General features: G+C 56.6%; 1 protein-coding gene across 2 annotated transcripts; it reads left to right on the top strand.

Moving 5' to 3' along the window:
• The first annotated feature begins 2,042 nt into the window (after nt 1–2,042).
• Nucleotides 2,043–25,973, top strand: RBPMS2 (RNA binding protein, mRNA processing factor 2). Of its 2 annotated transcripts, none has more exons than XM_050978578.1 (8): nt 2,043–2,297; nt 13,778–13,855; nt 14,477–14,515; nt 15,006–15,068; nt 15,879–16,029; nt 16,656–16,804; nt 24,388–24,457; nt 25,511–25,973. In XM_050978578.1, the coding sequence occupies exons 1-7, from the start codon at nt 2,238–2,240 to the stop codon at nt 24,448–24,450; spliced, it is 603 nt and encodes a 200-aa protein (XP_050834535.1). In that variant the 5' UTR covers nt 2,043–2,237; the 3' UTR covers nt 24,451–24,457; nt 25,511–25,973. The 2 variants fall into 2 exon arrangements, with proteins under 2 accessions (XP_050834535.1, XP_050834534.1); XM_050978577.1 differs by having other exon boundaries at nt 2,045–2,297; nt 24,695–25,973.
• The last annotated feature ends 484 nt before the right edge of the window (nt 25,974–26,457 follow it).

The following is a 26,457-nucleotide window of genomic DNA, read 5'->3' as shown; positions in this document are numbered from 1 at the left end:
GGATCTGTCTGTGCTGAGCTCCATGGGTGGATTGGGGGAGCTCTTGCTGTGGTGCTCACAGCTGGTATGTGAAGTCTCTCCAAAATCCTTCTGTAGGACACCATTTTAAATAAATAAATTGGGTTTTTTTAGTCAAAAAGTGGGAGTTTTCTCCCCTCATGCAGAACCTGGCAGGGATCAAGCTCTCTGGCTTAGCAGCTCATTACAAAGCCTTGAAAAAAGAAGTGGTCACTTTGCTACTGTGTGAGGGCTCCATACACAAACCCTCTGTGCTGCATGCAAACAGCTGCTGCTGCTGCTAAAAGCCAGAACCTAAAAAGCAGGGGAACATAAAACTGATGCTCCCAGGAGATTGTTTCATCCCTTCCAGTACACCTCCTAATTCCTATGAGGGAATTACTTGGCCCCACATGCACTTGGCTGTGGGCATAATCTCGGTGATGGTGTTTCCTGTATTGGCTTTCTGGTGCCAGACTCAGAGTGCCGTGGGTTGTGCTGGACTTTGCTTGTGCATGGGGATGGCTCAGTTTGGGGTTATATTTTGGCAGGGTCCCTCCCTGTAGCCAGGTGGCAAATGGAGTCAGAGGCTGGGGCTTGAACAGGGCATTGGACCCAGGTGTGGTCACCCCCAGCCAAGGAACTCAGGGAACTCAGCTGTGGTCACCCCCAGCTAGGCTCACACCTCTTCACAACATTCACATGAGCAAAATGAAACATCCCTGAGCTCCTGCTGGAATGAAGCAGTCACTCAGAGCCAGGTGTGGACTCAGTTTGACTTTGAAGTGACATTCAGTGCCATGGGGACAGCACAGGTGTCTCCAGCCAGGCCAGTGGAAGACAGGGAACACGCTTGTCTTTTGCAGTGAGAGGGGGCTGCGGGACCCCCAGGGCAGGGCAGGGCTGATGTTTCTCCTCTTTCACCTGGCCTCGGTGCTGGGGAAGCAGCACGGGCTGGGCACAAGAAATGCTGGTTAAAATAACAGGGCTCAGATCCCTGGACATCTCTCACTTGGCAGGTTGACCCAAGCTCTTGGGGTTTAACACTTTTACCTCACAGAGAGACCAAGCTGGGAGCTGCAGTATAGAGGAATGCTTATGTATTCCATTTTCTGCTCGTGTTATCCAGCTGCAAGCTGTGCTTTAGGATGTGGCCAACTGGGCACCCATGTGGGCAGGGAGAAAGGAAAGCAGATGGATCACGAGGGTGGTGAGGCCCTGGCTCAGGTTGCCCAGAGACGCTGTGGCTGCCCCATCCCTGGAAATGTCCAAGGACAGGTTGGATGGGCTTGGAGCAACCTGATCTAGTGGAAAGTGTCCCTGCCCATGGCAGGGGGGTTGAATGAGATGAAATTTAGGGTCCGTTCCCACCCACCCCACACATGGATTCCATGATTCTGTGCCTCAACCCTGCTCCTCCTCCCAGGCCCAAGAACAGGGCTTTGCACACATCGATGTCCGTGAGGATGGTTGTGGGGCTGCCCTGGCAGAAGGAACCAGGCTGTTGTCCCCAGGGGACCGGGGCAGACTTGGGGCTGCTCTCCTGAGGCTCAGGGCGGCTGTGCCGAAGTTGCAGGATCGCCGTGCTGAGCTCCCAGGGCTGCTGTTCTTGGGGCTCGGGGCTCTCATCGGGGGTCACAGGGGTGCCGTCCCTGGGCTCTCGGAGCCCCGCGGGGCTGAGCCATGTCTCCCCGCCCCGGGGATGCGCGGAGAGAACGGCATAGCCCCGCCGCGAGATCCGAGCCCGGCGGGCCCTTTAAGAAAGTCGAAACCCGAAAGTTCATCAAAGTTGACAAAGTTTTTCGTGGAAAGGAGGGGAAAAAATAATTAAAATAACTCGAGCCCAACAACAAAAAAAAAAACCTCCCCGCGGTCCCGGAGGGCCGGGCCGGGCCGGGATTGGCGGCGGCGGCGGCCGGGGGCGGCCCCGGGCGGGGCAGGCGGGCGGGTCCCGGCCCCGCTGCTCGGTGCGCGGTGGCGGCACCGGGAGCGGCGGCTGGGGCTGGGGCGCGTCGGCCCCGCAGCTGCGGCTCGTTGCGCTCCGCTCGGCCCCGCTCCGCCCGGCCCGGCCCTTAACAGCGGCGCCGTCCCGGGACGCCGTATGTGAGCCGGGAGGGCAGCGCCGCACTGCCCCGCACCGCCCCGCACCGCCCCCGCGCACCAGCACCGCACCGGCACCCCGGCTCGGCCCCGCGGAGCTCCGGAGCAGCCGGCACCATCCCCCGCCCCGGCACCCCACCATGAGCAACCTCAACAAGGACACCGAGCACACCAACGGCGGCGGCACCGTCGAGGAGGAGGTGGGCGCGGGAGATGGGGCGGCGGGGAACTGCGAGCGGCGCCGGCGCTGGGACACCGGAGTGGCTGGGGATCGGGGACGGGGCTGGGGCTGGGTCGCGGAGCCGGCGGGACCAGGGACGGGGCGGCGGGGATGGAACGCCGGGGTGTCGGGGGACGGCGGGTGGAGCGCAGCGTCGTCGGGGAACCGGGGCTGGTTTGCTGGGGATGGAGCAGGGCGGTATCGGGGACCGCGGAGCCGGCAGCGGGGCGTCGGGGAAGACGGGAAGGAGCGCAGCGCCTCTTTTGGGGCGTAGAGGATCCGATGTCAGGGCTGGACCCCCGGGTCGTCGAGGAACCGGAGCCCAGATGCCGGGGCTGCTGCGGGATGGGAAGCTGGGGCTGGGCTGTGGGAGCCGGAGTACGGAGGTGGAAGCGGGCTGGTGCTGGAGTTCCCGGCCGCCCCGAGGAGGGGCTGGGGCCGGGCAGGGCGAGTCCCTTGCTCAGCTCGGTGTCCCTGTAGCCCTGTGGGGCAGAGGGCTGGCAGGTCCCTGCTCCATCCAGCGCTGCCGGTGCCCGTGGGCATGGTGTCCTGTTGCCACGTCCCTGTAGCTGGAGGCTCCTGGAGGCTCCTGGATCCAGCACCTTTTTGCCCATGTGGGCTGCAAGGGAGACACTTGGACAATAGTGGAGGAGCCCCTGCTCTGCTCCGTGTGTGCTGACAGCCTGGATGGGGCTGGAGGACTGAGCTGACCTGCTGGCAGCCCCTTCCCCCAGATACCACTGAAAGCCAGAGCCTGAATGCTGCTGGATTCAGGGCTGGGAAGGCTAGTAAGGGTCGGTTGTCTGTAGCCACACGCCAGAGCTTGCAGCCCTCCACATTTGCGCTTTGGCTGTTGGAGCCATTGGTTGGTGTCATCGCTGCACCCCTGGAGCAGGTATTGCCATAGTGGGTTACTAGCTGCCCTCCATCTTGGAGAGGGCTCTGGAAAATGCCTGGCCTTGGAAACGTTTTGCTGCAGTCCTCCGTGCCCGGCCCTCAGGACCGGGGAGGTGCTCAGTCCCCTCCCCTCGCTATCCTCCGTGCGCTCTCGCCGCCGCAACATGGCGCCTGGCTTGCTCCACCACCCACCGGGCAGCCGGGCCCTGCGCGCCAGCTGACTCGGGGCCATCGTGTCCCCTGGGCTTCAGCCCCGGCCAGGGGGACCCGAGTAATGGCCTGGAATGGATTGGCAGGTGGTGGCTGGAGCAATTCTGTCCGCAGCGTGGAGCAGGGCATAGGCGATGCGCTGATGCAATGGGATGTGGATGCGCCGGTGGCGTGTCCCAGTGTCACCGGGTGGCACTGGGGTGGGTGGGCTGAGAGCCTGAGCACCTGGGGCCCTGTGCCGCTCCTGGTGGAGGGAGGTTCGGTACCTGTGGGTTTCACGAGCTGTGCATGCATGCGCAGAAGATTCTATGTGGCTCCTCAATCCAATTATTCACTGGCTTGCAAAGGTCCCCAAGGTTGGTGCCACTTGGTGCGTCCCATCCAGTGGTGTTGCTCCATCTGGGCTGGTGCCTCACAGGTGGTGGTCAGGTGAGCTCCTGGTGTTGGGCAAGAGCCAGTCTGTTCCCCACTGCCGGGTGGTTGTTTGGCAAAGAGGGTGCTGGAGCGTTTCAGGAAATCCTCACCCTCTGGAGAGGCTGGTCCTCCCAGGAGTGGAGCTTGATGGCTGGAAAACTGAGTTAAAGATGGCATCCCTGGGGAGCGTGCAGGGGTTGGACAGAAGGGGCTCCTGCTCTCCGCTCTGCAGCCTCCGGGGGCGTGCGGGGAGGGGCACGGTCCGTCTGCCCTGCTGGATGGTCCCTGGCCTCACTGGGTGTGTCTGTCACCCTGCACCCAGGGCTGCAGCGAAAGACCTGCCACCTGGGTTAGGCTGGGATTGCTGGGGGGGTTAATGTCCCCATCCTTGGTGGGATTGCTGTTGGAAAGTCCTTTCTCCACCAGAATCCATCAGAAATAACGCTGTGGGTGGTGAGCACGGTTTGAGCTCCATGGCTGCTACCCTGAGCCTACTCTGAATGCTTGTTTTTCCAGTACCTCCTGGCTGACCAGGAGCTGTTCCTCACTGCAGAGGCTAGTGGAGGCATCAGGAGTGGCCTTGTACTCAGGATCCCAGCACGGTCTGGGGGCCCAAATTCTTGCCCAGTAGCTCCCCTTGATACAGAGCGATAAATACATTCGATGCGAAGTGGAATCCTTCAGTCCCAACAAATGCAGGAGGGTGTGCTGGAATATTTTCCCACACTGCATGGATAACACCGCCAGATCCTGGCGCTGTGGACACTCCTCCACCCCCCTACTCCCCCCCACCACGCACCTCCTTCACCACCTCCCCAGGCGTTCACAGAAGGGCGCCGTGTGCCCCAGATACAGCGGGGTGAAGCTCCCAAATTCAGCCTTTCCCTTTATCTTATCTGTGAGCCCCTGGATCTCGCAGCCGCTTCCTGGCTGGTGACATGCGGAGGACAGGAATGCCTCTCGCTCCTCTCGAGGTCGTTAACGGGAATGTTAAACAAACAGGGCCTAATGTCAGTCCCTGCTGTTCCTCACCAGACACCTCCCCAAACGCGATCCCTCCCCACTTGCTGCTATCTTCTGTTTAATTTTCCAGGCAGCCACCAATCTGCGTGGCTGCATCTCTCCTGGCAGCCCCCAAGGGTGGTGTGGGACAGGCAGCTGCCTAGGTGCTGCACTCCCACCCCTGTGGCAGGCAGAGCTTTTTTCAGCAGCTGGAGGAGCTCTCATGCTTCCCGTGGACACTGGGTGTTGTGTCCATGGCTGCATAGCAGTGAAACCTGTTGTGTTCACCCTGCTCTATGGAGTGCCTGATGCAGACGTGTTGGTTCTACTCTAGAAATTAGTTCTTGCTCTCCTGGGAAGTTGTAGGTCTACCAGGAGTGGGAGGAATCTGGAGCTGGCTGAGCAGATGCTCACACTGGCAGTTGAAGTCTGTGGTTATCCTGTGTGTTCTCCGGGCTGGTCTGAAGGGCCTGTTTGCAGCTCCATGGCTGGTGGCTGCTGCTCTTGAGGTAGAGCTTGGGGATCCTGGAGTGCTGAAGGTGGGAAGCGTTAAATGTGAAGTTGTGCTGAGAGAGCCCAGGTGAGGACCTGGCTAAGCTCTGCCAGAGAGGGTCATCTTAGGAGGAAATACTTCCATGTGGTAGGGTGAAGCCCTGGCACAGGCTGTCCAGAGAAGCTGTGGCTGCCCCGTCCCTGGAAGTGTTCAAAGCCAAGGGGGATGGGGCTTGCAGCAGCCTGGTCTAGTGGAAGGTGTCCCTGCCCATGGCAAGGGGTAGAATGAGATGGTCTTTAAGGTCTCTTCTAAACCACATCATGATGTAATTGTGATCTTCCCTGTTGGTCCATGGAAAGCTGTGGGTTAGAAAACTCTGTGTTGGAGAGGCAGAAGACTCTTGGCTTCCAGACAACCTCCTCAGTAGCAAGTCCTACATCCCTTTTTCCTTAGCTGCTGCACTCTAGGGCTGCTGGAGCTGCCTGGGAATGCTGCTGGTGAGTGGGCTGTGTTATGTGCTGGATGTCTGTAGCACTTCATGGACTGGTGCCAGGCATCTCTTGACTTCTGTAATCTCTGCTTGAGTGGACCTAGATACCTCGTGCATGTGTGGATTCCAGCTCTGCAGCTGCAAACAAATAAGGTTAGTGTGAGTTCTGGAGTCAAATGTCTCCTCTGATGCTGCTCTTCACTGTGAGGAACATGAGGCTGTAGTGGTTACAGTCACCGCTCGCTAATCCTCCTGCACTTGGCCTGGCTGAAGCAGGACGGTGCCTCAGAGCTGTTTTCATGCATCCTAAAAGCCCCCTAAGTGTTAGATGCAGCTTTCTGTCAGTGACAGATTGTTGGCTGAGCAGACACCCTGGAGTCACCATGCACACAGGGGTTCTGGGAACTGATGTGTTCCCAGACGTCCTCTTGGTCTTGGGTTGAGCACTGAGTTGCTCTGACAGGAGGAGGGATGTGGGAATCTGCCCATTATCTCCTTGTGTCCTGTGAATACCCTCTGAAGGAGCTTCCTTCTCCTTTCTCACTCTTTCAAATCTGAACTTCTTAGATGTGAGTCTGAGCATCGACCTCCCAACTCAGCTAGTCCCTGTGATGGGCAACTTCTTTCTCCTGCCAGCTGGGCTATTAAATGAGACCCAGCTTCAGTTTGGCTAATCTGAGGAGCTCTGAGCAGGGCTTTCCCTCCTTAGCCTCAGAATTAATGGATTTTTGGTGGTGCCGGTGGAAGTTAGGAAGGGCCAAACTCAATGGTTCCCTTTCTAGGTCTCTGCTTTGCCCTCACCAAAGTAGGAAGGATGCCCTTTGAGATGTCTGGGAGGTAGCTAAGAGTAGTTCAGGCTTCGTCCTTCCTCATAGCTCTGCTTGAGGATCTGGCACTGTAGGAATTCAAGACTCTTGCTGGAACTAATGTGGAAGGTTGTGGAGTGAAAGATCCTTTGAGTTTGCTGGTCTTGGCCATGCCAGATCCTGGAGACTTTGCTGCTTGGGTCACAGGCAGCACTGCTGCTGTTCTGGAGCTCTGCCTGAAATAAAGGCTTCAGCTTGAAGCTTCACTGTGGCATGACTGCAGAAGTGAGGTGGTTGGACCTCACTACAATACTCAGCATCTTCCTGCACCTTGTGGGATAGTGGAAACCAAGTTCCCCCTGTGTGCCTGGCCCTGTGAAGGGACCTGATGAGGGGCAGGGCGGTGTGGGGCAGCTCCAACACTGGAGCTGCTGAACCTGGCCCCTACTGAGGTGTGATCCTGAGCCAGGCAGCACATCTGATGAGGAGGGGGTAGTGGCACCAGGTGACCCTGCCTTGGCATGGTAGGAGTGGATGCTACAGGCTTGGCAAGGGTGCTGTGGCCACTGCCCCATGGGCTCCTGGTGTGCTGAGGTGGCTGGAAACCTGAGCGTGGCCTCACCCTTGTGGAGGTTCTCCAGCCCTGCTGCACAGACAGCCCAGGAGAAGCTGTGGAAATGTTTGGAGTGGTGCCTGCCCTCCTGTGCTGCAGGTGGTGACAGGTTCCTGCACTGCTGTGGGGTCAGTCATGGTGTGTGTCTGTGGGTCAGAAGCTGTTGGCTGGGGATGTGTGTCCTTCCCATCTACTTCCATGGACAGAAGTCCTGTGTCTCCCTCAATGTGTAGCTGCCCTGGGTCACCTGTAGCAATGGCCTGAAGTGCAACATGGGCCATGGATTGGGAGAGAGCAGCCAGAGGGCGTGTTGTGGGTTTGGGTTGGCACTTCTGGTCCACGTTTTGGTAGCCCAGCCCTTCCCTGCTGTCTAGTGGTGCTGTCTTGCTAAGAGCTGGGCTGATTCAGTGTTGGCTTAGTCCTGTGGGTGCTTGTCATCCTCCTGGTGTCCCCAAAGGGTTGGGGGTGACACTCCAATAACTGCTGTCCACAGTGAAGAGCTGCTGTGAACTTCCAGCTCTCCATCACCTGGGTTTTATGGAGTACTTGCTTGTTGGGCTGGGGAGGCACCTGACATGCTGCATGGGGCTGGGGCTGCCCCAAAGTGGGTTGATTTGAGGAGAGATTCCTCAGTCTCTGGATGTGTCCTGGGAGGCACAGGACCGAAGAGTGCCCAGGAATCACCGTGTGCTGGGGTGAGGCAGATACAGATGTACTCAATGAAGGATCTGAGGTGAGAATGTTTCTGGTGAGGGTCCTGCTTCCAGACCCATGTCTCCTGCAGTCTCTACCCTGGGGAGGAACCCTTTTCACCGCTCTCTCCTTCCTGGGGAGCAGGTGCCTGTGTGTGGGCAGGAAAAGCTGGTCCATAGCAGGTAAAATCCATGGCTCCAGCCAGTGGTGACAGGTGTCTGCGGGTCCCCAACACCAGAGAGTGGCAGGGGAGGGTGTCTGGAGCCCAGGGCTCAGTGTGGTGGCTGGGTAGGGTCAGCATGGATTTAGCATGTTGGCTGTGGCACTGGTGCCTGTCCCCTCTGGCTTAATGGACCTCTTGGCTAGGTGAAAGGTGATGAAGGCAACCTGAGGGTGCTCAGCCAGCCCCTCCCTGTGCTGGGGAGCTGCCCTGTTGGATAGTAATGTCTTGGGAATTGTGGGGCTGACCTTTCCAAATGCTTCATCAGCTTTGAGCCCCTGCTGTGGCCCAAACCCATCTGGGTGCTGCTCTTTTTGTGAGAGGCTGCAGAGACAGAGGTGGTGGGACTTGATAGCAGGAGCAGGCATCCCTGGCAAAGCCACACCAGCAGAGCTTCCTCTGCCAGGCCCAAGGTCTATTCTTGGGTGCTGTCCTGTTGTGCCTGGAGCTATCAGCTCCCATGTGCTTCCTGCTCTCCCTGAGTGGGGCTGGTGCCTCTCCCTGCTTCCCCCTTGTCTTCCTCCCCTGACCACAGGGGTGGCTGAGCCTTGCTGACATCCCCTGCCTGATGTGGGGGAAGAGCAGTGCTGGGGAGAGGCTGCTCTGGCTATGAGCAGCGTGGAACACATCTCCCCACAGCCTTGGGGACAAAATGCTGGTGCACTTGGGCTGGTTTGTGGTCAGCCCTCTTCCCTCTGCGCCGGGGGGACGTTGGTCCTCGTGTGCCTTTTGTGCAGAAGGCTGTTTTCGGAGGGAAATGCCTGAAGCTGCCTTGCTTCAGGCGCTGGGGGAGGTTCAAGGCCCTCTTTCCCCTCTGGGGATGGGTGAACATCTTTCCAGCGGGTGGGAGGCTCTGGGCTTCCGGGCTGGAGCGGCTCCTGATCCTTTGCCGAGGCTCGGTGCGATCCTGCCCGAGACACCGGAGCTCTGCTGGGGCTGCAAGGGCGGCTCTGCCACCTCTCTTCTGACTGGTGGAGGGGAAACTGAGGCACGGAGCAGTGAAGTAGCCACTTGCGAGCCCCTTCTCTCGGGATTCCTGCCCCGTGCTGTGGAGGCTGCCCTGCTTGCCTGCCGAGCTGTCCCTCACACACACCACACATCCCTCTCTCCCACTTTTCTCCTCCCTTGCTGTTCCTGGGACTTTGTGCCGAGGACCAAAGCAGCGCCGGGTTGCGGTGGCAGGACTCTGCAGCCTCACGGCCCGTGTGAGACCCCGAGGGGAGGATCCTGTCCCATTTTTCACTGGGCTCGGTGTGCTCCCCTCCCCGCAGCCCTGTTGTGCAAGCTCGCCGCCCCGTTCCGCTCCCGTGCCTTATAAGTCCCGGCTCCGGGGGCAGCCGCAGCCTCGCTGCATTCCAGCGCTCTCGCCTCAAGTGGCCCTGGCTGCATCACTGTGGCCAGAACCGGGGCTCCGTGTCCCCCTCTGGCCCCCGAGAGCAGGCAGGCACCCCGCTGAGGTGCTTTCCAATGGGAAAAGCTGTGGTCTGTATCCCTGAGCTTTCCAGGAGTGGAAAGTGCCTTCGGGATGCTGTGGCAGAGCTTGTCCCTGTCCTCAGCGGGATGGCTGGGGAAGGAGGCTCAGGGGACTTATTGGTGTGAACTAGTGGGAAATGGCTCGTTTGTAGGAAAACTGGCATGTGACTGGGATGGCTTCCTGGAGAGGGGGGAATGTCCAATGGCACAGTGTGGGGGAGGCATTAGAGCACATCCCTGCTGTACCTGTGCTCAGGTGTCTCTGAGCCACTGCTGTGCTGCAGGTGCTGGAATTATAGATCCAGGACCAGGCCAGTTTTGGGGGGCTGGAGTAGCCCAAGCTGTGCTGTGGGTGATGTAATTAAAGGGCTGATCTCTCCAAAGGGGAGGGTTGGCCTTGCTGGCTCCGGGAGGGGAATTAGGATCAGTGTTCTAACAAAAAAATCCCCAATCACTGAACCCTCAGGGTACCTGTGCCCTTGCATCAGACACTTCTGACATAACTCGACCCACTTTGGGCTGCAGGGCAGCTCAGAACTCTCTTTTGAGAGCTCTGACTCCAAAGCAACTGTGGCCAGGAGCTGTGCTGGTCTCTGGGCAGTGCTGGGGCTGAGGCAGCACAAGGCAGGTGCTGCTGCTTTCCTCCTTTGCAGCCTTGGTGTGAAGCTCCTGGCTGTGCTGGCCCAAGGTGTGTGTCCCTTTGGGGAGATGCAGCTGTGACACTGAGAACTCGAGGGCTAAATGGTTTGTCCTGTCCCTCCTCCCGCTGCGTGGGCAGCTGTGCTGGGATCCTCCCTCTCGGAGATGGCCTAGATGGTCTTGTCCCTCCTGGCATGAATCCTGTTTTCCATGGCTCTCCTCCATCTCTATCAGGTGTTTGGACTGGGGACATCCCTGGAGGGGCAGGGATGGGGAAGGGAGAATGTTTTCTGCAGGGCCTGCAGCCGTGTGGCCCTGCTGGGCTATGCTAGGTGAGAGCTGTTCCCTGTCCTACTTCCCCACATGTCCATGTGTCCAGTTCAGATCAGTCCTGGGTGGGATGTGACTGCTCTCACCTGGCATCAGAGCCTAGGAATGAGCAGAAGAACGTGGTATTCCTGGAGATCTGCTCCTGCTGGATGTCTGCACATGGAGTTTGGCCCAGACATTTCCTGATCCAGCCCTGGATGGATATTTTTGATGGTGTTTTGGTTTGGTGTTTTTATCCATAGATGCTCTGTGGGGAGGCTGGATTTGGTGTTGGGTGGCAGGGACTTGAAGTAGGGCATGTTTTGGCATGTTTTAGCATGTTGTGGCATGTTGAGTGTGAAGGCTGGATGCCTGGATTTGTCAGCCCTGGGTGGTACTACTGGGCTCTCAAAGCCTGCAGGACCTGGGCTGACCGGAGAGTCCCACTTGGAAGATGCTTGTCTAGACCCCCTTGCCCACATCCACAGCTTCCTCTCTTTTGGGAGCAGGGGAAGAGGCTGGACCAGGTTGCCCACAGTGCACAAGAGGCTCAGACTGGTGAGCTGTCTCCTGCTTTTCTCCTGTGGGGTAACCTCAATCTCCTTTGCTTTATTCCTGGTGTTGGAAGTGAGCTCCCCCTGGCTTAGCTCACTCTGTCCCTTGAAAATATTGCTCAGGTCTCTCACCAGCCTCACCCTCCCTTCGCTGAACAACTTGGTCTCCCTCTTTCCTTACCCTTCTCTAGATCACTTATGGATGTGCTGACTTGCAGAGATAAAACCAACTGCTTGGTCTTGTTGCTTCCAACAAGCCATTCTGAGCAGGGCCTTCCTTAGTTTGCCTTGAGACCCTCTTTGGAGAGGTTAGCTGCTGGCATTTGGAATTGCCCAGGCTTTGGAGCAATGGAAGCCCTTGCTGGGTGCTGTGGCTTGGCTTTCCAAAGCCTTTTCAATGCTGTGGATGGTGACAAACAGGACTTGGAGGCCAAGGGAAACTTCTGGCCAGCGAGAGGAGATTTCTTGCTCCCGTCCTTAGCAGCAACTTCTGGGGCTGGCACTAGGAGCCTGTCACCTCTGACAAAGAGCTTTCCTGGGCACCTGCCTTGCTGATGTGAGGGCTCCAGCCCTGGCTCCCCCTTCCCTGAGCCACCAGGCATCTTCCATCCTGTCACGCCTGTCGCAAGGACTTACCAAGTGACGCGTCATGGGGCCATTTAGAGACCCAGCAGGGATGTGGATTTCTGTCTGCTCGGAGGAAAAAAATCCATTCTGGGGGCTGAGCGCACTTGGATCCTGAAATATTGAAAAGGGACAATGCTTTCACATGGCTGAGGCACATGTGTGCCGCCACACTCTGCAGTCCTCCCCTGCAAGAGATGGCTGTGGGTCTTTTGGGAACGCTCTGTGGAGCTCATGCTGAAGTGTAAGTGCTGAGGTCTTTGAGGCAGGCAGCAAGCCAGGATACAGTGGCATTGTCCCCTCTGTCCAGGCATGGGGTGGCCTTGGAGTGGTGCCTTAAAGCATCAGATGTGGGGTGGGATGGTTGGGGAGCCTGTCAGACTGGGCCTGGGCTTGGAAAGTGTTCCTGAATGCTCCTCGTGGCATCCTGCTTCCCAAGGCAGGGCAAAGCAAGAGTGTGTGGCAGAGGCATCCATGTTGAAGGGTGAGGGGGTGGGAAGGATGATCTGGTTCTGCTGCTGTGCTGGGCCAGAGAAGGGCTCCTCACACTCCTCTAGTGGGGGGCAGTGGCAGCCCTTAGTCTCAGCATGCACAGGAGAGCAGGAGCACCCCCAGGCTTTCACAATCACTGTTCATCCTGAGGGGCTTTACCCTGGGAACGGGATTTTTCTGCCTTGGCAGGACTGTCCTGGGCACAGGAGCTCAAGGAGGTGAGTTTTCATCTGTAAGTAAGAGAAACCTCCCTGTGTGTTGGAGTCTATCTGGCTGACCCCAAAGAATTACAGAGGCTGAGGCTCCTGTGTTTCCAGGTCTGCCTCCAGCCCAGGAGCAGGGCAAGCACGTGCTTGGTAAAAGTGGTTTTGGGTACAGCCCACTCTGCCTGGAGAAGGGGAAATGGCTGAGCAAAACAAAAAAAAGGAGCAGAGCCCTTCTGCCCTGCAGACATAAAGGGTCACTCTGTGCTGGAGGCAGGCCAGGAGATGAGCTCCTTGGGGGCTCCTGCTCCTTGTTAATAATGACAAGTGTCTTCACCCCTTTGGTTGTGCTTAGCTTCCCTTTCCAGCTCCGTGCTGATTTACAGAAAGCCTCTGCAGCTTCATCATGCTGCTTCCTATGGGAATAGTCTGCCAGCCAGTGTGCAGAGAGAAGGTGCTCATGATGGGTCTGACTGTTGGGCAGAGTTCTCCCAGGTCATGAGCCTTCAGCACTTTCTCTTCCTGGTTATTCAAGTGAACTATTATCTATAATTTTAATGGATTATCTATTGAAATCCTCCCCTGGCACTGGGTTTTTTTGCTTTGACAGGAGTGTGTTTGGACTTGGTCCATGACTTGAACAGCCTGGGAAGAGCAGATGGCTACGGGGTTTGGCCCAGCACAGCTGCTCTTGGCTGGACACAGCAAAATAACTGCTCTGAGAGTGGGTTTGGGAGCACCTTCTGAAGGGTCTGAGGTGTGCTGGGGAAGGAGCTGGGATGGACCCAAAAGTCTTCCTGCAGTGATGTTCTGGGGCTGCTGCAGAGGTCAAAAGAGACAAATGGGACAGCGAGGTGTTTCTCAAAATTGAAGGCTGTCTTTGAACTGGTGATGGAATTGAAGTGCCAGGGTAGGCTGAGGAGAGGAGATCCAGTATGTGATCTGTAGAAAGATCTGGAGGGAGCTGGGCTTTGTACTGGTCCCTTTGGACCTTTGGGATGTGTCAAACTCAGTTCTTGTGGCAGTGTGTGGTCTTTGCCAGTTTAACCATCAAGGTCCTGTCAGGTTGTGGGGCTGGTGTCCATGCCTTCAGCAGCCCAGGCCATGGTGCCAGGGACTGAGTTTTTGTAAAGGCATCAATCCTTTGAGGTGGAGGTCGAAGGGCCAGGTGTGTTTTATCCTGGACAACGCTCCCCTAGTGCAGGGAAGGGTTAGTGGACCTTTAATGGAAGGTGTCCTGTTCTCAGTGCCCTTCTGAGCTGTGCTCTGTGCTCCTGCTTGGGCACCAAACATCTCCTGTCAGTACAGCTGCTTGGCCTCTCCCCTAGGTACGGACGCTGTTTGTCAGTGGCCTTCCTGTGGATATCAAACCCAGAGAGCTCTACCTTCTCTTCCGGCCATTCAAGGTAAGGAGCTCTTCAGATGGGGTTTTTGGAGGGAAAGATGCTGTTTTGTGGATGACCTGGCACCAAAAGGTCTGTCAGGGGAAGGAGGGATGACAGGGGAGCCTGAAGCCAGCATGGGGTCCATGAATTGTTCTCAACTGGGAACCTCCAGCTGGTCTGTGGAATTGTGCTGTCTCTAAGCTTGATGAAACCTGCTTGGTCAGCCCTGCTGCTCAGCTGGACCAACCCTTCCTTGAGGATGTGTCCTCATGCCCCAGACTCTCCATCCTTCTCCAAAAACCACCCAGGCTGTCTCAGGGCAAGTGGGATTCCCTTGTCTGCTCTCCTCTAGCACAGGGAGGCTGCTCTGCTCTCTCTAGGCACGAGCCAGGGCAGGGTGCTCATCTTTGTAGCTGGATGAAGAGCTAGAAAATGGGATTCTTTCCCAAAGGGCCAGGATGGAAGAGCTAAAATACCTGCCCTGCCTCCAGTCTTCTCTAATGGTGGAAAAGAAGTGTTCTTGTCCCTGTTTCTACTGTGGCCCCTGCCCTGTGGAGGCCTTGGGGCTGTCTTGGTTGTGTCTTGGTTGTAGCATGGCCTCCTCAGGAGCGTGACACTGACTTGCTTTCTTCTCTCCTGCAGGGTTATGAGGGGTCACTGATCAAGCTGACTTCAAAGCAGGTACCTCCTTCCAGCCTGTGTGTCTTTGGCTTTTGCTATCAAAGTGGACATGCCAGGAGGGGAGAGGGGAAGGATCCCATTCCACTGTGTGGTGCACTGTCTGGGCCAGCACCAGTGGGGTTCTACTGACCCAGCATGTTCTGAGTGTCCCCATGTCTTCTCCTGCTGCCCTGGGTGAGACCACCTGGGGCTTCAGCCTCAGACCCTGTGCTGCCATCAGCCTTCCCCACTGCCATGTTGATCGAGGCAGGGGTAGCCATGCTGGGGGCTTGGCAGAGTGGGCAGTGTCCCTACACGTAAGAACCCCAAAACATTGGTGGTGGGAGCAGATCAGAGCAGGAATCTTGAGCCAGAGACCCAAACTCTGCTTGAAGCCCCTGTGCAGCTTCGGGTGGTCTCTTCTGCTGGTTGTCTGGGGCAGAGGGGGTGGCAAGGCAGCCTGAGGAGCTGGAAGAGTCTTCCAAACTGAAATGGGTGTTGTTTCTTTTAGCCAGTGGGTTTTGTGACCTTCGACAGCCGGGCTGGCGCTGAAGCAGCCAAGAACGCCTTGAATGTGAGTACCCAAAGTGCTGGGGGGCTGAAAGGGCTGGGGAACACCTGCCTGGCTGGACCCAGAGCTGAGCACAGAGACAGGGCTGGGTCCTCTACCAGCTGTGGAAGTGAAATGGTCCTGCAGCATCCCTCCAGGGAGGTGGGAGAGCTGTTCAAGGCTGATATCAGCCTAAGCAAATGGATGCAAGCTGTCTCTGTGTAGATTTTGACCACTGGAAGACAGCTCTAAGGCTGTGGGGACCTGCTGTGACTCAGTAAAATGTCATGATAGTCAGCATGGAAAGGACACCCAAAATGATCCCCGTCCTCCAGGAGTGTTGGGGGGATCTGGTCAGCAAGACATGGTTCTGCTGTGCTGTAGACCTTGCCTTGGGCTTTTTGACATCTGCTAGTGCCTCTGCTCAGGCTTGGCAGAAGGTGTAGAAGGTGTAGATGGGAGCTCCCACATAGATGGGGGTTATTCCAACTGCACTATAGACTGTTAGCCCAGCTTCAGCAGACAGAGCTTTCCTGACCCGTGTTGATATCCATCCCTGCTGTGGTGGTTGGTGAGCTGCCCATAAGGAGCAGAACTGTGTCCCTCATGTTGGAAACAGTGGCTCTGTGTCTAACATTAGCCCTGGCCAGCTAAATGTAAAAACAAAAGCACGTGGGAACTTGAGTGTTGCAGTGAGGTGACAAAAATCTGGGCGTGTGACTGCAGAGTGGTGGCCTTGGTTCCTCAGTTGGGCTTTGCTCCATGAATAACCACAGCCTGTGCCTGGGTTGGAGCTTCCCCTCTGAGAAGCCCCTGTGCTCTTTCCTGTGACAGGGCATCCGCTTCGACCCCGAGAACCCCCAGACCTTGCGGTTAGAGTTTGCTAAAGCCAACACCAAGATGGCCAAGAGCAAGCTGATGGCCACGCCGAACCCCACCAACATCCACCCTGCCTTGGGTGCACATTTCATTGCACGGGACCCCTGTGAGTATGCTGGGAGGGGCTTGGAGGTCGTGGCTCCAACCTGAGAGAGGCCCAACTCTGTGAATGCTGCCACAGTGGGAAGGAGCCCAGACCCACCTCTGCTCTTCCTAAAATCTGCCAGGAGCAGGGAGGCCAGCAGGATGTTGGAGCCACAGGAGAGTAACAGGCATCTGGGCAGCACAGACCTGTTGAGACATGAAAGCTGGGTTTGGTAGCTCAAGTGATACTGTAAATCTTTTAAAGCATCCCTAAATGTGAAGCATGAGGGATGAGTCCTGTGCTGTCACCCTCTTTGTAGCCTGGTGGGCTGAGTAGCCCTGCTGAGGGTTATGGGGTGACCTGTAATGTGGCTCTGAGCCCCCTGTCCTGCATCCTGTGGCACCACCCCTCAGCTGCCTGTGTGGACTAGTGTCCTGAGCCCACGTGGAGCTGTATTGCAACACATTCCTGGGTTCTCCTGTCGAGGCTGGGAGGCCGGAGGAGCAGCTGTGCACACAGAATTTATACCTGATCACGATGGCAGCGCAAAGCTTTAGCCTGGGGCGGGAAATCCGGAGCCTGTCCCCAAAGCAGGCTGTTTGGGCCAGTACTGGGACGCTGTCCCCTTGTCTCCTCCTCCTGTCTAGATGACCTGACTGGAGCGGCTCTGATCCCAGCGTCCCCGGAGGCGTGGGCTCCCTACCCCCTGTACACCACGGAGCTGACCCCTGCCATCCCCCACGCCGCCTTCACCTACCCGGCGGCTGCAGCCGCGGCCGCCGCTCTCCACGCTCAGGTGAGTCGCTCCCCACCTCCCGTGCCGGGGCTGCGCCCTCCTGTCTCCCTCTCCGTCCCCGCGGGCTCCGCTTGGCCGCCTCCACCCTGCCCTCTGCACCTTGGCTCCCGCTGCAGGGCAGCCCAAGGAGGGGTCTGTGCAGCCGAGAGCCGGCAGGGCTGGCTGATGATTTCTGACCCTGCAAGGGGCAGGCGGGTGGGAGGAAGTCAGGGCCCCATTTCTGGCTGGTCCTGCTGCTCCCCATGGCCACAGAGCTACACTGAGGGACTGCCGGGAGGAAACACTTCCTGCCCTTAACATTGCTATGAAATGTCATCCCAAGTCACTGCAAAAGCAACGTAGCTAAATTGAGGGGCTCAGCCTGATGACTCAAACACTTCCAGAGCTGGAGGAGATAAGTGAGCAGAGCCTTGCCAGAGTGAGGAATTGTGTTGGAGCAGGGTGTTAGCCACCCTCGGTACAGGCTAGTGAGGAGAGTCATTCCATGCATGAGCCTCTGGAAATACTGATGGTGGTGCAGCCTGCTGCCTGGTGTCCCCAGGTTTGCTTGCTGACAGCTGAGGATGCAGGGATGCCTGTGCTGGTCTGACATGGATGCTTTAAGGTACAGAGACCACATAAACCTTGAAACTGTGAACATGCACAGGGAAAATCAAAACAGAGTAGCAGTGTCCTAATTCCAAGTTAAGGTGCTTGGTTTGAAGCACTTGTCCAGGAGGAGCTGGAATCCCTGTCCCTGCCCTGCTCAGTGTGACCAGCCAGCTGTGCTCTGCCTGCTTCTGTGTCTGCTCCCGTAGTGGTGCCATGGGAGACTGGGGCAGTGGGACTGAGCATTGGGGCTTAACCTCTGCTCTCTGCCCTGCCAGGCAGGGTATTGACTCCTACTCTTCCCTGCTTAAGTGGAGAGCAGGAGGAGCTGTGTCCTCTCACCTTGCTGTCCTGGCTGGCAGTGAGCTGTGCTGGCCCTTGGGCATCCTGTTGCTTCCTGCAAGCTTTGTGATGGTAACTGCCCAGCTTCAAGCCAAGCTTGCTTCCCAAATGCCATGTGGGGTGGATGCCAGCTCCTGTCCTCTGTCCTGCCCCTCTCACACCTGCATATCTCTCCTGCTTCTGCCCTTCCACAGGTGAGCTGTTGTTGGGCTGAAGCTCCAGGGGGTTAGGGAGAAGTACACAGGGGTTCAGGACAGGGCCAGGAAGAGCACTGGAATGTTCTTCCAAGGACCTCCAGAGCCAGGCTGCTTCTTCACTGGGAAGGTTGTGCTTGCTGGTGCTTTCTAAAATTGGTGGTGGTGCCCACAACTACAGGGCTGTGCTGTGCTCCTCAGTGGCCCAGGAGAGGTGTCTTCCTGCCCCTTGTGTGTGTTGGGTGGTGGTCAAGTTGAATTGTCCCTGGAAGGGAGGATTGGGAAAAGTCAACCCCTCTGGCCTGTCTGAGGTGGTTGAGGGAGATGAAACTTTTACTGCAGTTTCTTCCAGGGTGGTCACTGGTGACTGTACAGGGATCCTGAGTGTGAGGGTTAGGCACCCAAACTTTATGGTGCAAAGTGGGGGAGAAAAGTCTGCTTTTCTGGAGGGTATTAAGGAGGCCTCCAGCTACATCTCTTCCCTCTGGGTCTTAGTTCCTGCCCTCCAGCTGGTGAGCTAATGGTTTCTAAGAGGTTGTCTGAGGAGCTCCCTGTGTAGGTAGAGCTCCCTGCCCAAGGGGGTCCATGGGTGGTGATGGGCCCCAAGCCTTAGGGAGCCAGTGCAGCCCCTCCAGGCTGTGCCTGGACCCAGCTCTTTTCCAAAGAGGCTGCTGAGCAGTCCCAGCTGCTCCTGGCTGTGCTGTGCCAGTGCTGACCCTGCAGAGGCATGTCCTGGCACAGGATATGTTACCAATAAAATTGAGTGGGGTTAAACATTACTCGTGCTGGCAGCTCTGGGCTGGAGCCCTGTCCCTTGCAGAGCTGAGGGTGGAGCCCAACAGGGAGATGACTTTTGCTCACAAACTGGCCTAATAGCTGTGCCCTTAGTCCCCATGTGCTGAGCCCTCTGCCCTCACTGGGAGGGGCTGGCTCACTCATGTGATGGGCTTATGGGTTAGTCCCCAGAACAGTCACAGTTCTTCCTCCTGGTGAACTGGTGTTGGCTGGAGGGCATCCATGGGGATGGCCAGAGCTGTAGCAGCTCCGCAGTGATCAGCTTTGAGGCAGGCAAGAAGTTGGAGGATGTAGCAAAACCAAGATCTTGTCACGAGAGATTTAAACCTGAAGGGCTCATCTTCTTGCAGAGCTGAGTTCAGCAACGGGGAGAGGAGGTGGCCTGGCCTGGCCTCCTGAAGAGCTGCCCAGAGGGCTGGCAGGAGGGATGAGGGGCAGGAGGTGGTGAGAGGCTGGCCTGGCCTCGGGAACCCTTGGTAAGCCACTCCCAGCCGATGGCTGCTGCTCCTGGCACGTCCGTGCCTCGGCCATGCTCCGGGCGGGCACCAGGCTGCTGCAGCTGTGACTGTAGCCCGACCCTGCCCCAGTGGGGACTCTGCTGACTTTAAGATTGTCCCATCTGCCTTCCCTCCCTCCCACCCTCTCTCAAATCCCTCCTTTGATGTCCCTAGTGAACTCCAGCCATGATGCCAGCGCAGGCTAGCCCCGAAGCTCAGAGCTGTCCCTGGAGATGGGACGCCCTAGTGATGCCTTATTGCAGCTAGTGGAGTGGCTGTACTACAGCTCCATTCCTAGAAGTGTTAAGCATGATGGCAGCCACGTCTGGAAAGACTGGTAAGGTAACCATCTCTCCTCCAAGGTGCACTGTGGGATTTGCAAGCTTCTGCCCATCTCTGTAGCCCGTATCTCCTTGGCAACCCAGTGCATGGGCCTCACGCTACCCACCCACCAGAGCCTGGGGAATGAGATGCCAGGCCTTCTTTCTAACCCACATCTCCAACTTGGCAGCACATGACATGGCGCACACAGCATGGCACCATCTTACATCAGCTCCTCCCAGCTGAGCCAGGCTCGGCCAGGCCCGGCCCCTGGGAGGGGAGCAGCCCGGTTGAGCTGGGGCAGAGACCACCCTGCCACTCAGCCTGAAAGAAACCTGGTTTCTCCCCAACCTTGACCCCTTCGAGGGCAACCAGAAATACACCTTGACCTCACTCCTGGCACACGGTGGGGGAGGTGAGTGACGTGGTAGTTGATAGCACACGACTAAATTTTAGTGGGCACCTTAGACAACAGCACTTGCCGGTCACTTTGTTCCAGAATCGCATACCGGGACAGACCCTGCCCTAATCATGGGTCTCATCTCACTGCTTTCCTCTCTGGCAATGGAAACGGAGCCAGTTCCTACCTGGAGCTTGACTTCTCTCTTGCAGCCTGAAATCACAGGCAGGACACAGGTGGTGTGAGCTGTAATGGAGGGAATCAGCAGCCTTGGGAGAGAGGGGTGTGCGGTGTAGGAGACTGGGAAGAGGGAAGGGCCTGGGGCTGGTTGGCACGGGGATGGTTGATGTTTGACTGAAGGAAATGGGCCCTGGTTCAGTTCTCCAGCAGGGGTTCTGAGCAGACCTTTTCCTCTCTCTGTGGAAGTGATGATAGAAAAGAACCCACCAAAGATGAGGGCCCGGGTCAGCCTTTGCCTGTTGGTGCTGTCATGTAGGGACTTCCCAGGATTATTCCTCTCTGGCCAAGCTCTGTGCTTCCCAGAGATTTGAAGCCTCTTGTTCAAGACATTCATGGTTGTGGCAACTTTTTAAGCTCCAGTGACAGTGGTGGCATAGCTGACCAAGCAGCCCCCGGCCAGCAGTTCCCTCCTAGCCAGGGAAAAGCAGGCAGGAGATGCCCTGAGCATCCTCCAAGCAGAGGATGCTCCTGAGCAGCTCTCCTTGCTCAGTGGTGGTGAAAGGGACTGCTGGGCCATCAGAAGAGACTTGTGACCAGCAGTGGCTCTCCCTGGGTGGCTCAATCCAAAAGAAAGCAACACAACTTGCTGTAAAAAGAGAAATGCTTCTTTGCTGCAGTCTCAGAGGGGGTGTGTCTCCCTGAGCCATAGGGTACCAGGTGTTGGACTGATGGATGGATGCACACCTGTTAAAATGTTCCTGAGAGGATGGATCAGTGCCTGCCTTGTCCCAGATACTCCTTGCCCTGCTGTGGGATGATGTGCTGGTTCTCCAGCTCTCCCTCACCAGAGCTGCTTGGGGAGGTGCACGGGCTCCATCCCACTGCGTCTGGTTTTCCTGGTGATGGCCTGAGCTGCTCTGGTCCCACACCAGCCCCTGAGGGACCCTCCAGCAGGTGCCAGGGTGGGTGTGTGTCCAGCACACACCGGTGGGTGAGGTGCTGCCTGTCCTTGCCTGCCTGCTCACATTCCGTGGGCTGTGTGTCCAGAGGGAGCAGAGCAGCTCTCCCTGCTCAGCAGGGGCTGCCCAGGGCTCACTCCTGGTGACCTGCAGTGCTGCCTGCAGGTGCTCCTGGCTTGCTGAGGATCTCAGCAGCACCAGGGAAGATGCTGCTCTGCACTTCAGCAGCTTGGCAGTAAGATGCAGCTCTTGGATGTGTTGTTTGGATCCTACCAGCTCCCAGGAGCCCAGGGAGTGCTTTGTGCCTGCCTGCACTGGGAGACAGTTCCTGATCCCTGGAGACCATTCCAACTGCAGAGACAGGTCAGAGCTCTAAGATGCTGGGGCTGGCTGCAGACCTAGAGGTAACTAAGGAGAAAAGGCAGGTCCTTCAAGCCAAAGGTGCCCTGAGGAGGGACCTGTGTGTTTGGTCCTTGCTTCCCCACTTCTGAAGGATTTGCTCTCCCTGAGGATGGTGGACAATTGGCTACTTAAATTCTGAGCCAATTGGGAGAGATAAAGGAGGTTTTGACAAGGAGAGTGAAGCTCTGATGGGCTGTTTCTCTGCCCCATTTATAATTTCATTGTGACTTTTAGGCAGCTGCTGGTGGTGTGCTGTAGAAAGGGAGAGGTTCTGGCCTCTGGGAGGTGGCAGGCAGAGGCACACATTTCTCCTCTCCAGCTGTTTCTGGGACAGATGTTGAAGGCAGCAGCTTGAGGCTGCTGCAGTTGGCCAGCAGTGGCTGCCTCATCCCTGTGAGCAGATGTGTTGGTGGTGTGACCAGACTCCTTTCCAATTGTGAGCTAATGCCTCTCCAGAAACAACAGTGTCTCTTCCAGTAAAAGCCTCTCTTGCTCTGCTTTCCTCACCCAGTGCTGAACATCTCCATCAGTTCTCATCTTCCTCTTTAACAGATGTGGTATTTTGAGGGGTGTGAAGAGAAAACTGTCTCGGCAGGTGCCTGGAGAGTGTCCTCTTGGCTATCTGCTCCCTCTGATCCACAGCTTCCAGTCTTTTCTTCTGGCTTTGGGAACTTCCCTCCTACTGAGTTCCTGCCTCATCCCATCAAGCCCTTAATCTTTCTGTAGGCTGAAGGGCCTGGCAGGTCATTCCCTCACCCTGCCAGCATGTCAGAGCCTTGGACTGTACCCAGGATTGTCACGTCTGGAGCAGCTCCTGCAGGGCTCCAGGCTGAACCCTCTGAGTGCAGGGCTGGGCTGGTGGGGGCCACGGTGGGTCAGGCTGGCTGGGTTTGGGGTGTGAGCATTGCAGACCTGCAGGAGGAAGGCAAGGAGGGGTGGTCCATTGCACTGATGGTTTATTAGCACCAGAGCTACAAACAGTGCATGTTTTAAGAAAAAACCAGGACTTCTGTTCCAAGTGGGGGTGCTGGGGCTCTGCAGGGGGGCCAGAAGGTGGCTCTGAGGCAGCATGGAGGGCCACCAGGCTGGGCTGGGCTGGCTGTGTATGGCCTGGCTGAGCTGTGTGGGTCGGAGGCAGCTCTCAGGGTTAAGCCCTTACAGCCTTGTGAAGGAAGGGGGAGTTTCCTGTTGGGCAGGAGGAAACTGCTTCCAGCTGTCGAGGGGAGGAGTGTGGAGTGGGAGACACTGGCCAGGCTGCAGAGGAGATGTGGCTCAGCTGAGCAAGCACCTCCTGGTGACAGGGGACGAGGGTGGCCCTGTAAGTTGTCAGTGGTGCTGCTGGCCGTGCCAAGCCTTCCTGGGTGGTGGCTGTGCACAGTGTGGTGGCCCTGACTGGGCAGCAAAGGTCCCTCTCCCAGGCTAAAGGAGAAGTGAAAAGACACTCTGTGTGGCACTTAGGTGCTGGCACGAGGTGGGACCCCTCACTGGGGAGGAGGGTCTTGGTAACATCCGTGCCCTTGATTGCCATGGCTGGACTGACTGGGATGCTGTGCCACGAAGTGAGGTATGGGCCCAGCTGGGAGCTGGTTTAGTGGCATCCACTTGCCTTGTGAAGGTGTCTGGCAAGAGTCCAGCAGATTATGGAGCCATGGAAAGGTTTGAGTTGGAAGGGACCTTAAACCAATCCCATTCCACCCCCATGCCATGTGCAGGGATGTCTTCCACTAGACCAGCTTGTTCAAGTCTTGTCCAGACTGGCCTTGTTCTGAGCTGATGAGAGGCTCCTGTGAGGACAGAGCTTCTGCTGACTGGCAGGGCTCATTTAGGAGCCTTCTCCTGGAGAGGGACTCAAGGTCCATAGCTCATGTGGCTGCAGCTCCTGGCACTGCAGCCCCAGTGCCTGTGGTGGGAGAAGTTGGCCCCACTGCAGGCAGCAGTGCTGAGGTTGTGGCAGTCTGCTGCACATCCTTGGGAGAGGAGCATCCAGCCAGGATTGTTTGGGTGAGGGGACATCTGTGCCAGAGCGAATGGGACAAGGGGAGTGGCTCACATGGGGCTCCAGGGGGTTTTCTGCTGCTTTTCTCCTCATCTTAGAACCAAGTCCATCATTGTGCTGGTTCCCAGCCCTGAATGTGCTGAAGCTGTGCTCCTCTCCTGGCAGCTGGGGAGGGAGGAGTTGGGGGTGGCTGCTGTGCTCCAGTAGCAGGACCAAGTTCCAAGTTCCAGTTGCTGCTCCTGCTGCTGGATCTGTGCTCAGTCAAGTGGCATGGGCCTGCTGTCAGACATGGAGCTGCTGATGCAGCCCAGCTGGACATAATGTCCCTGCTGACCAGATGGGATCATCTGGATGTCCCAGGCTGTGGGGCTGGGTGTTGCCAGCTCGCTGTGTCTCCTAAGGGGCTGGAAAGTGTCTGTTCAGCTACTGTCCCTTGTTTGTTTGTTAGGTCCCCATCCAGCCATTTCTTTGGCAAGGAGCAGGTCTGAGAAAAAGATGTGCCAGCAAGCACCTGCCTCCAGGGCTTCCAAGGGAAGCCTCCAAGTCTTGCTGGTTTGCAGCTCTTCCAAGTTCTTCCCATGGTGTGGTTTGCCTGGAGCCATTTCTGGTAGCAGAGCTGGGGCTTGGAAAGCTCTGTGGGTGTCTGTGGTAGTGGATGAGCCACTTCTTCCCCAATACAAGCCCTGTAGAGGTGGTCTGGTTTTTATGTGTGGTCTTGAGATGCCTCCTTTGGCTGGCTGAGGGTGGAGCTATTCAGGCAGTATTTGGAGCTCACCCTGGAGCCTCCTTTCCTATGCTGGAGTAATCTTTGCTCCATGGACCTTGCACATGGCTTGAAGGAGCTGAAGGTTTGTGCTCTGGCTGAGGTAATCCTGGATCATGGACCTCTGCCGTGGCTTTCTTTTCCAGATGCGCTGGTATCCTCCCTCTGAAGCTACCCAGCAAGGATGGAAGTCTCGTCAGTTTTGTTAGTTCATTAGTAAGTAATTAATTACTCTTGGAGTCAGGTCTTTGTCTTGCTCTTCCTTGGGCTCCTTGGACTCTTGGGAGGAGGGATGGGAGCTTGGGCTCAGCCCCACACACCCACCCAAGGATGTGGTTGGGTTTCCTGGATGGGAGCAGGGAGACCCCCAAGCCCTGGGCTGGGGCGGAGGCTGTGGGAGACCCTCAGGACACAGGTCCAGCTGGCCCTGCTCACCGTGCTCCTCTCCCACAGTGTCTCTCCTGGGCTTGTGTTCCTCCTCCCTGCCTCTCCACAGAGGGATGTGCCAGGGACAATGGCTCCCCCTCCTCTGGATTTGGTACGTGGCCAGAGGACAACGCGCCCGGCCCCGCCGCGCTGCCCCCGGGGCTGCCAGCACCCCTTTCCCTGGACTGTGAAGCCATGGTAGCCCCAGCCACGGGCTGTGTGCTGCCTCCATCCATCCCTCCCTCCCTCCATCCCTCCCTCAAGCCATCCCCAGGACCTCCTCCCTGCCTGAGCTTTGCCATCCGGCTGCACTGAAACCCAGCCGGGGGTCAGGTCCTGGGCTTCCCCAGGCGCTCCCTGCCCCGGGGGCAGCTCGGCTGAAGGAATCGAAAGGCAACGTGGGTTTTGCATGTTTTCTGGCATGAATTAAAACACTTAACTTGTGTCTGTGTGAGTGTAAGTTTGTTTGTTCTAGCGTTTGTGTAACCGTTAGCAACAGGTCTTGGCCCAACAGATTGATCCATCAAGGTTTTCCTCTTGCTTCGGTGAAGACTTGGCTTTGAGAAATACTAACTGTCCTTGTCTCACCCCTTCTCCCACCTCCACCCTCCCCTCCCCAGGATGACCAGAAAAATTTGAAAAATGCCTTTTTTTTTTCTTTTTTTTTTTTTTTTTTTTTTTTAAGTATGATGCACTGGGTTTTTGTTCTCATCCATTCTGCTTGTTTTAAAGTCAGGGTTATTATATTATTTTTTTTCCTTCTTCCAACTTCTATATATAGAACAGCTGTAAAATACCTAACCTCTTTTTTTTTTTTTTTCCCCTACATTCTTCTGATTGGAGAGCATCCAGTCTTGCCAAATAATCAGCCATCCTTATGGGAATACCGAACAAAAAAAAAAAAGTACGAGTATTTTTGTACCATGTGTAATAAGGAAATATTTATGCATCATAAAGAATTTCTTGTGTGTTTGTGTGCAATTAATTATTATTATTATTATTAAAGAGAAATTGTAATCCTGTAAGATAAGTTAATGTTTAGTTAAAAGCTTGAAAAAGAAGGGTTGTCTTCTGTACCAATGATTCAGTCAGGCATAGTAAACAAGAAATTGTGCAATTTTTGTTTTAGCATCTTATTGCTTGGTATTGAAGTGCTTTAAGTATTATCTGACCATGGCTGTCTCGCTTGTATTAGAAGATTTGAGAATAAGTTGCTCTATAATTGCTGATCCTATGAGAATGTGAAACTGGATAATATATGAAATGCAACCAAAAAAAATATATATATACCCAGAGGCTGCTGTGACTTTTTCTGTGGTCTTGGGTGTTTTCTTGTGGGAATGGTGTGGGATGCTTCTGGCCTGGCCTGGCCCTGTTTCCCAGGCTGGGAGGATGCAGGCTGCTTTGGGATGGGGCTGAGGACCAGGAGCTGGGCTCTTCCCTTCCCCCCCGGGAGCAGGGCAAGCCCTCGCCTGGACAGGCATGTGCTGTGGGGGGTTGGCGGTGTGAAGCTCTGCCGGAGGCCTCTGCGAGGGCAGCCCTGAGCTTTTTTGGATGTTTTTCTTCCCCCTTCCCAGCGTCTGTGGAGGCTGAGGCCTCTCCTCCGTGCCAGCAGTGCAGAAGGAGATCTCCATAGAAGGCAAACGCTCTCCATGGCTGGAGCGCTCCCCTTGCGCCCGCCCAGCTCCTGCTCTGCTGCCTGCGCTGCCCAACCTTCCCGGGCCCTTATCTGTGCCTGCTACAGCGGCGCTGGGAATGGCAGCCCTGGAAAGGGCCAGTTGTCCCGGTGG

This window comes from Serinus canaria, chromosome 10 (genome assembly GCF_022539315.1).
Source record: "Serinus canaria isolate serCan28SL12 chromosome 10, serCan2020, whole genome shotgun sequence".
NCBI lineage: Eukaryota > Metazoa > Chordata > Aves > Passeriformes > Fringillidae > Serinus > Serinus canaria.
Note: the sequence above shows the minus strand (reverse complement) of the source record. Positions and strands in the feature narration are given on the sequence as shown.

Bases quoted from the DNA above. Each gene is read 5' to 3' on its own strand.
- RBPMS2 (XM_050978578.1), top strand. From the start codon at position 2,238: ATGAGCAACCTCAACAAGGACACCGAGCACACCAACGGCGGCGGCACC. The intron at 14,516-15,005 runs GTACCTCCTTCC...TGTTTCTTTTAG, and splicing joins TCAAGCTGACTTCAAAGCAG to CCAGTGGGTTTTGTGACCTT. The intron at 15,069-15,878 runs GTGAGTACCCAA...TTCCTGTGACAG, and splicing joins CAGCCAAGAACGCCTTGAAT to GGCATCCGCTTCGACCCCGA.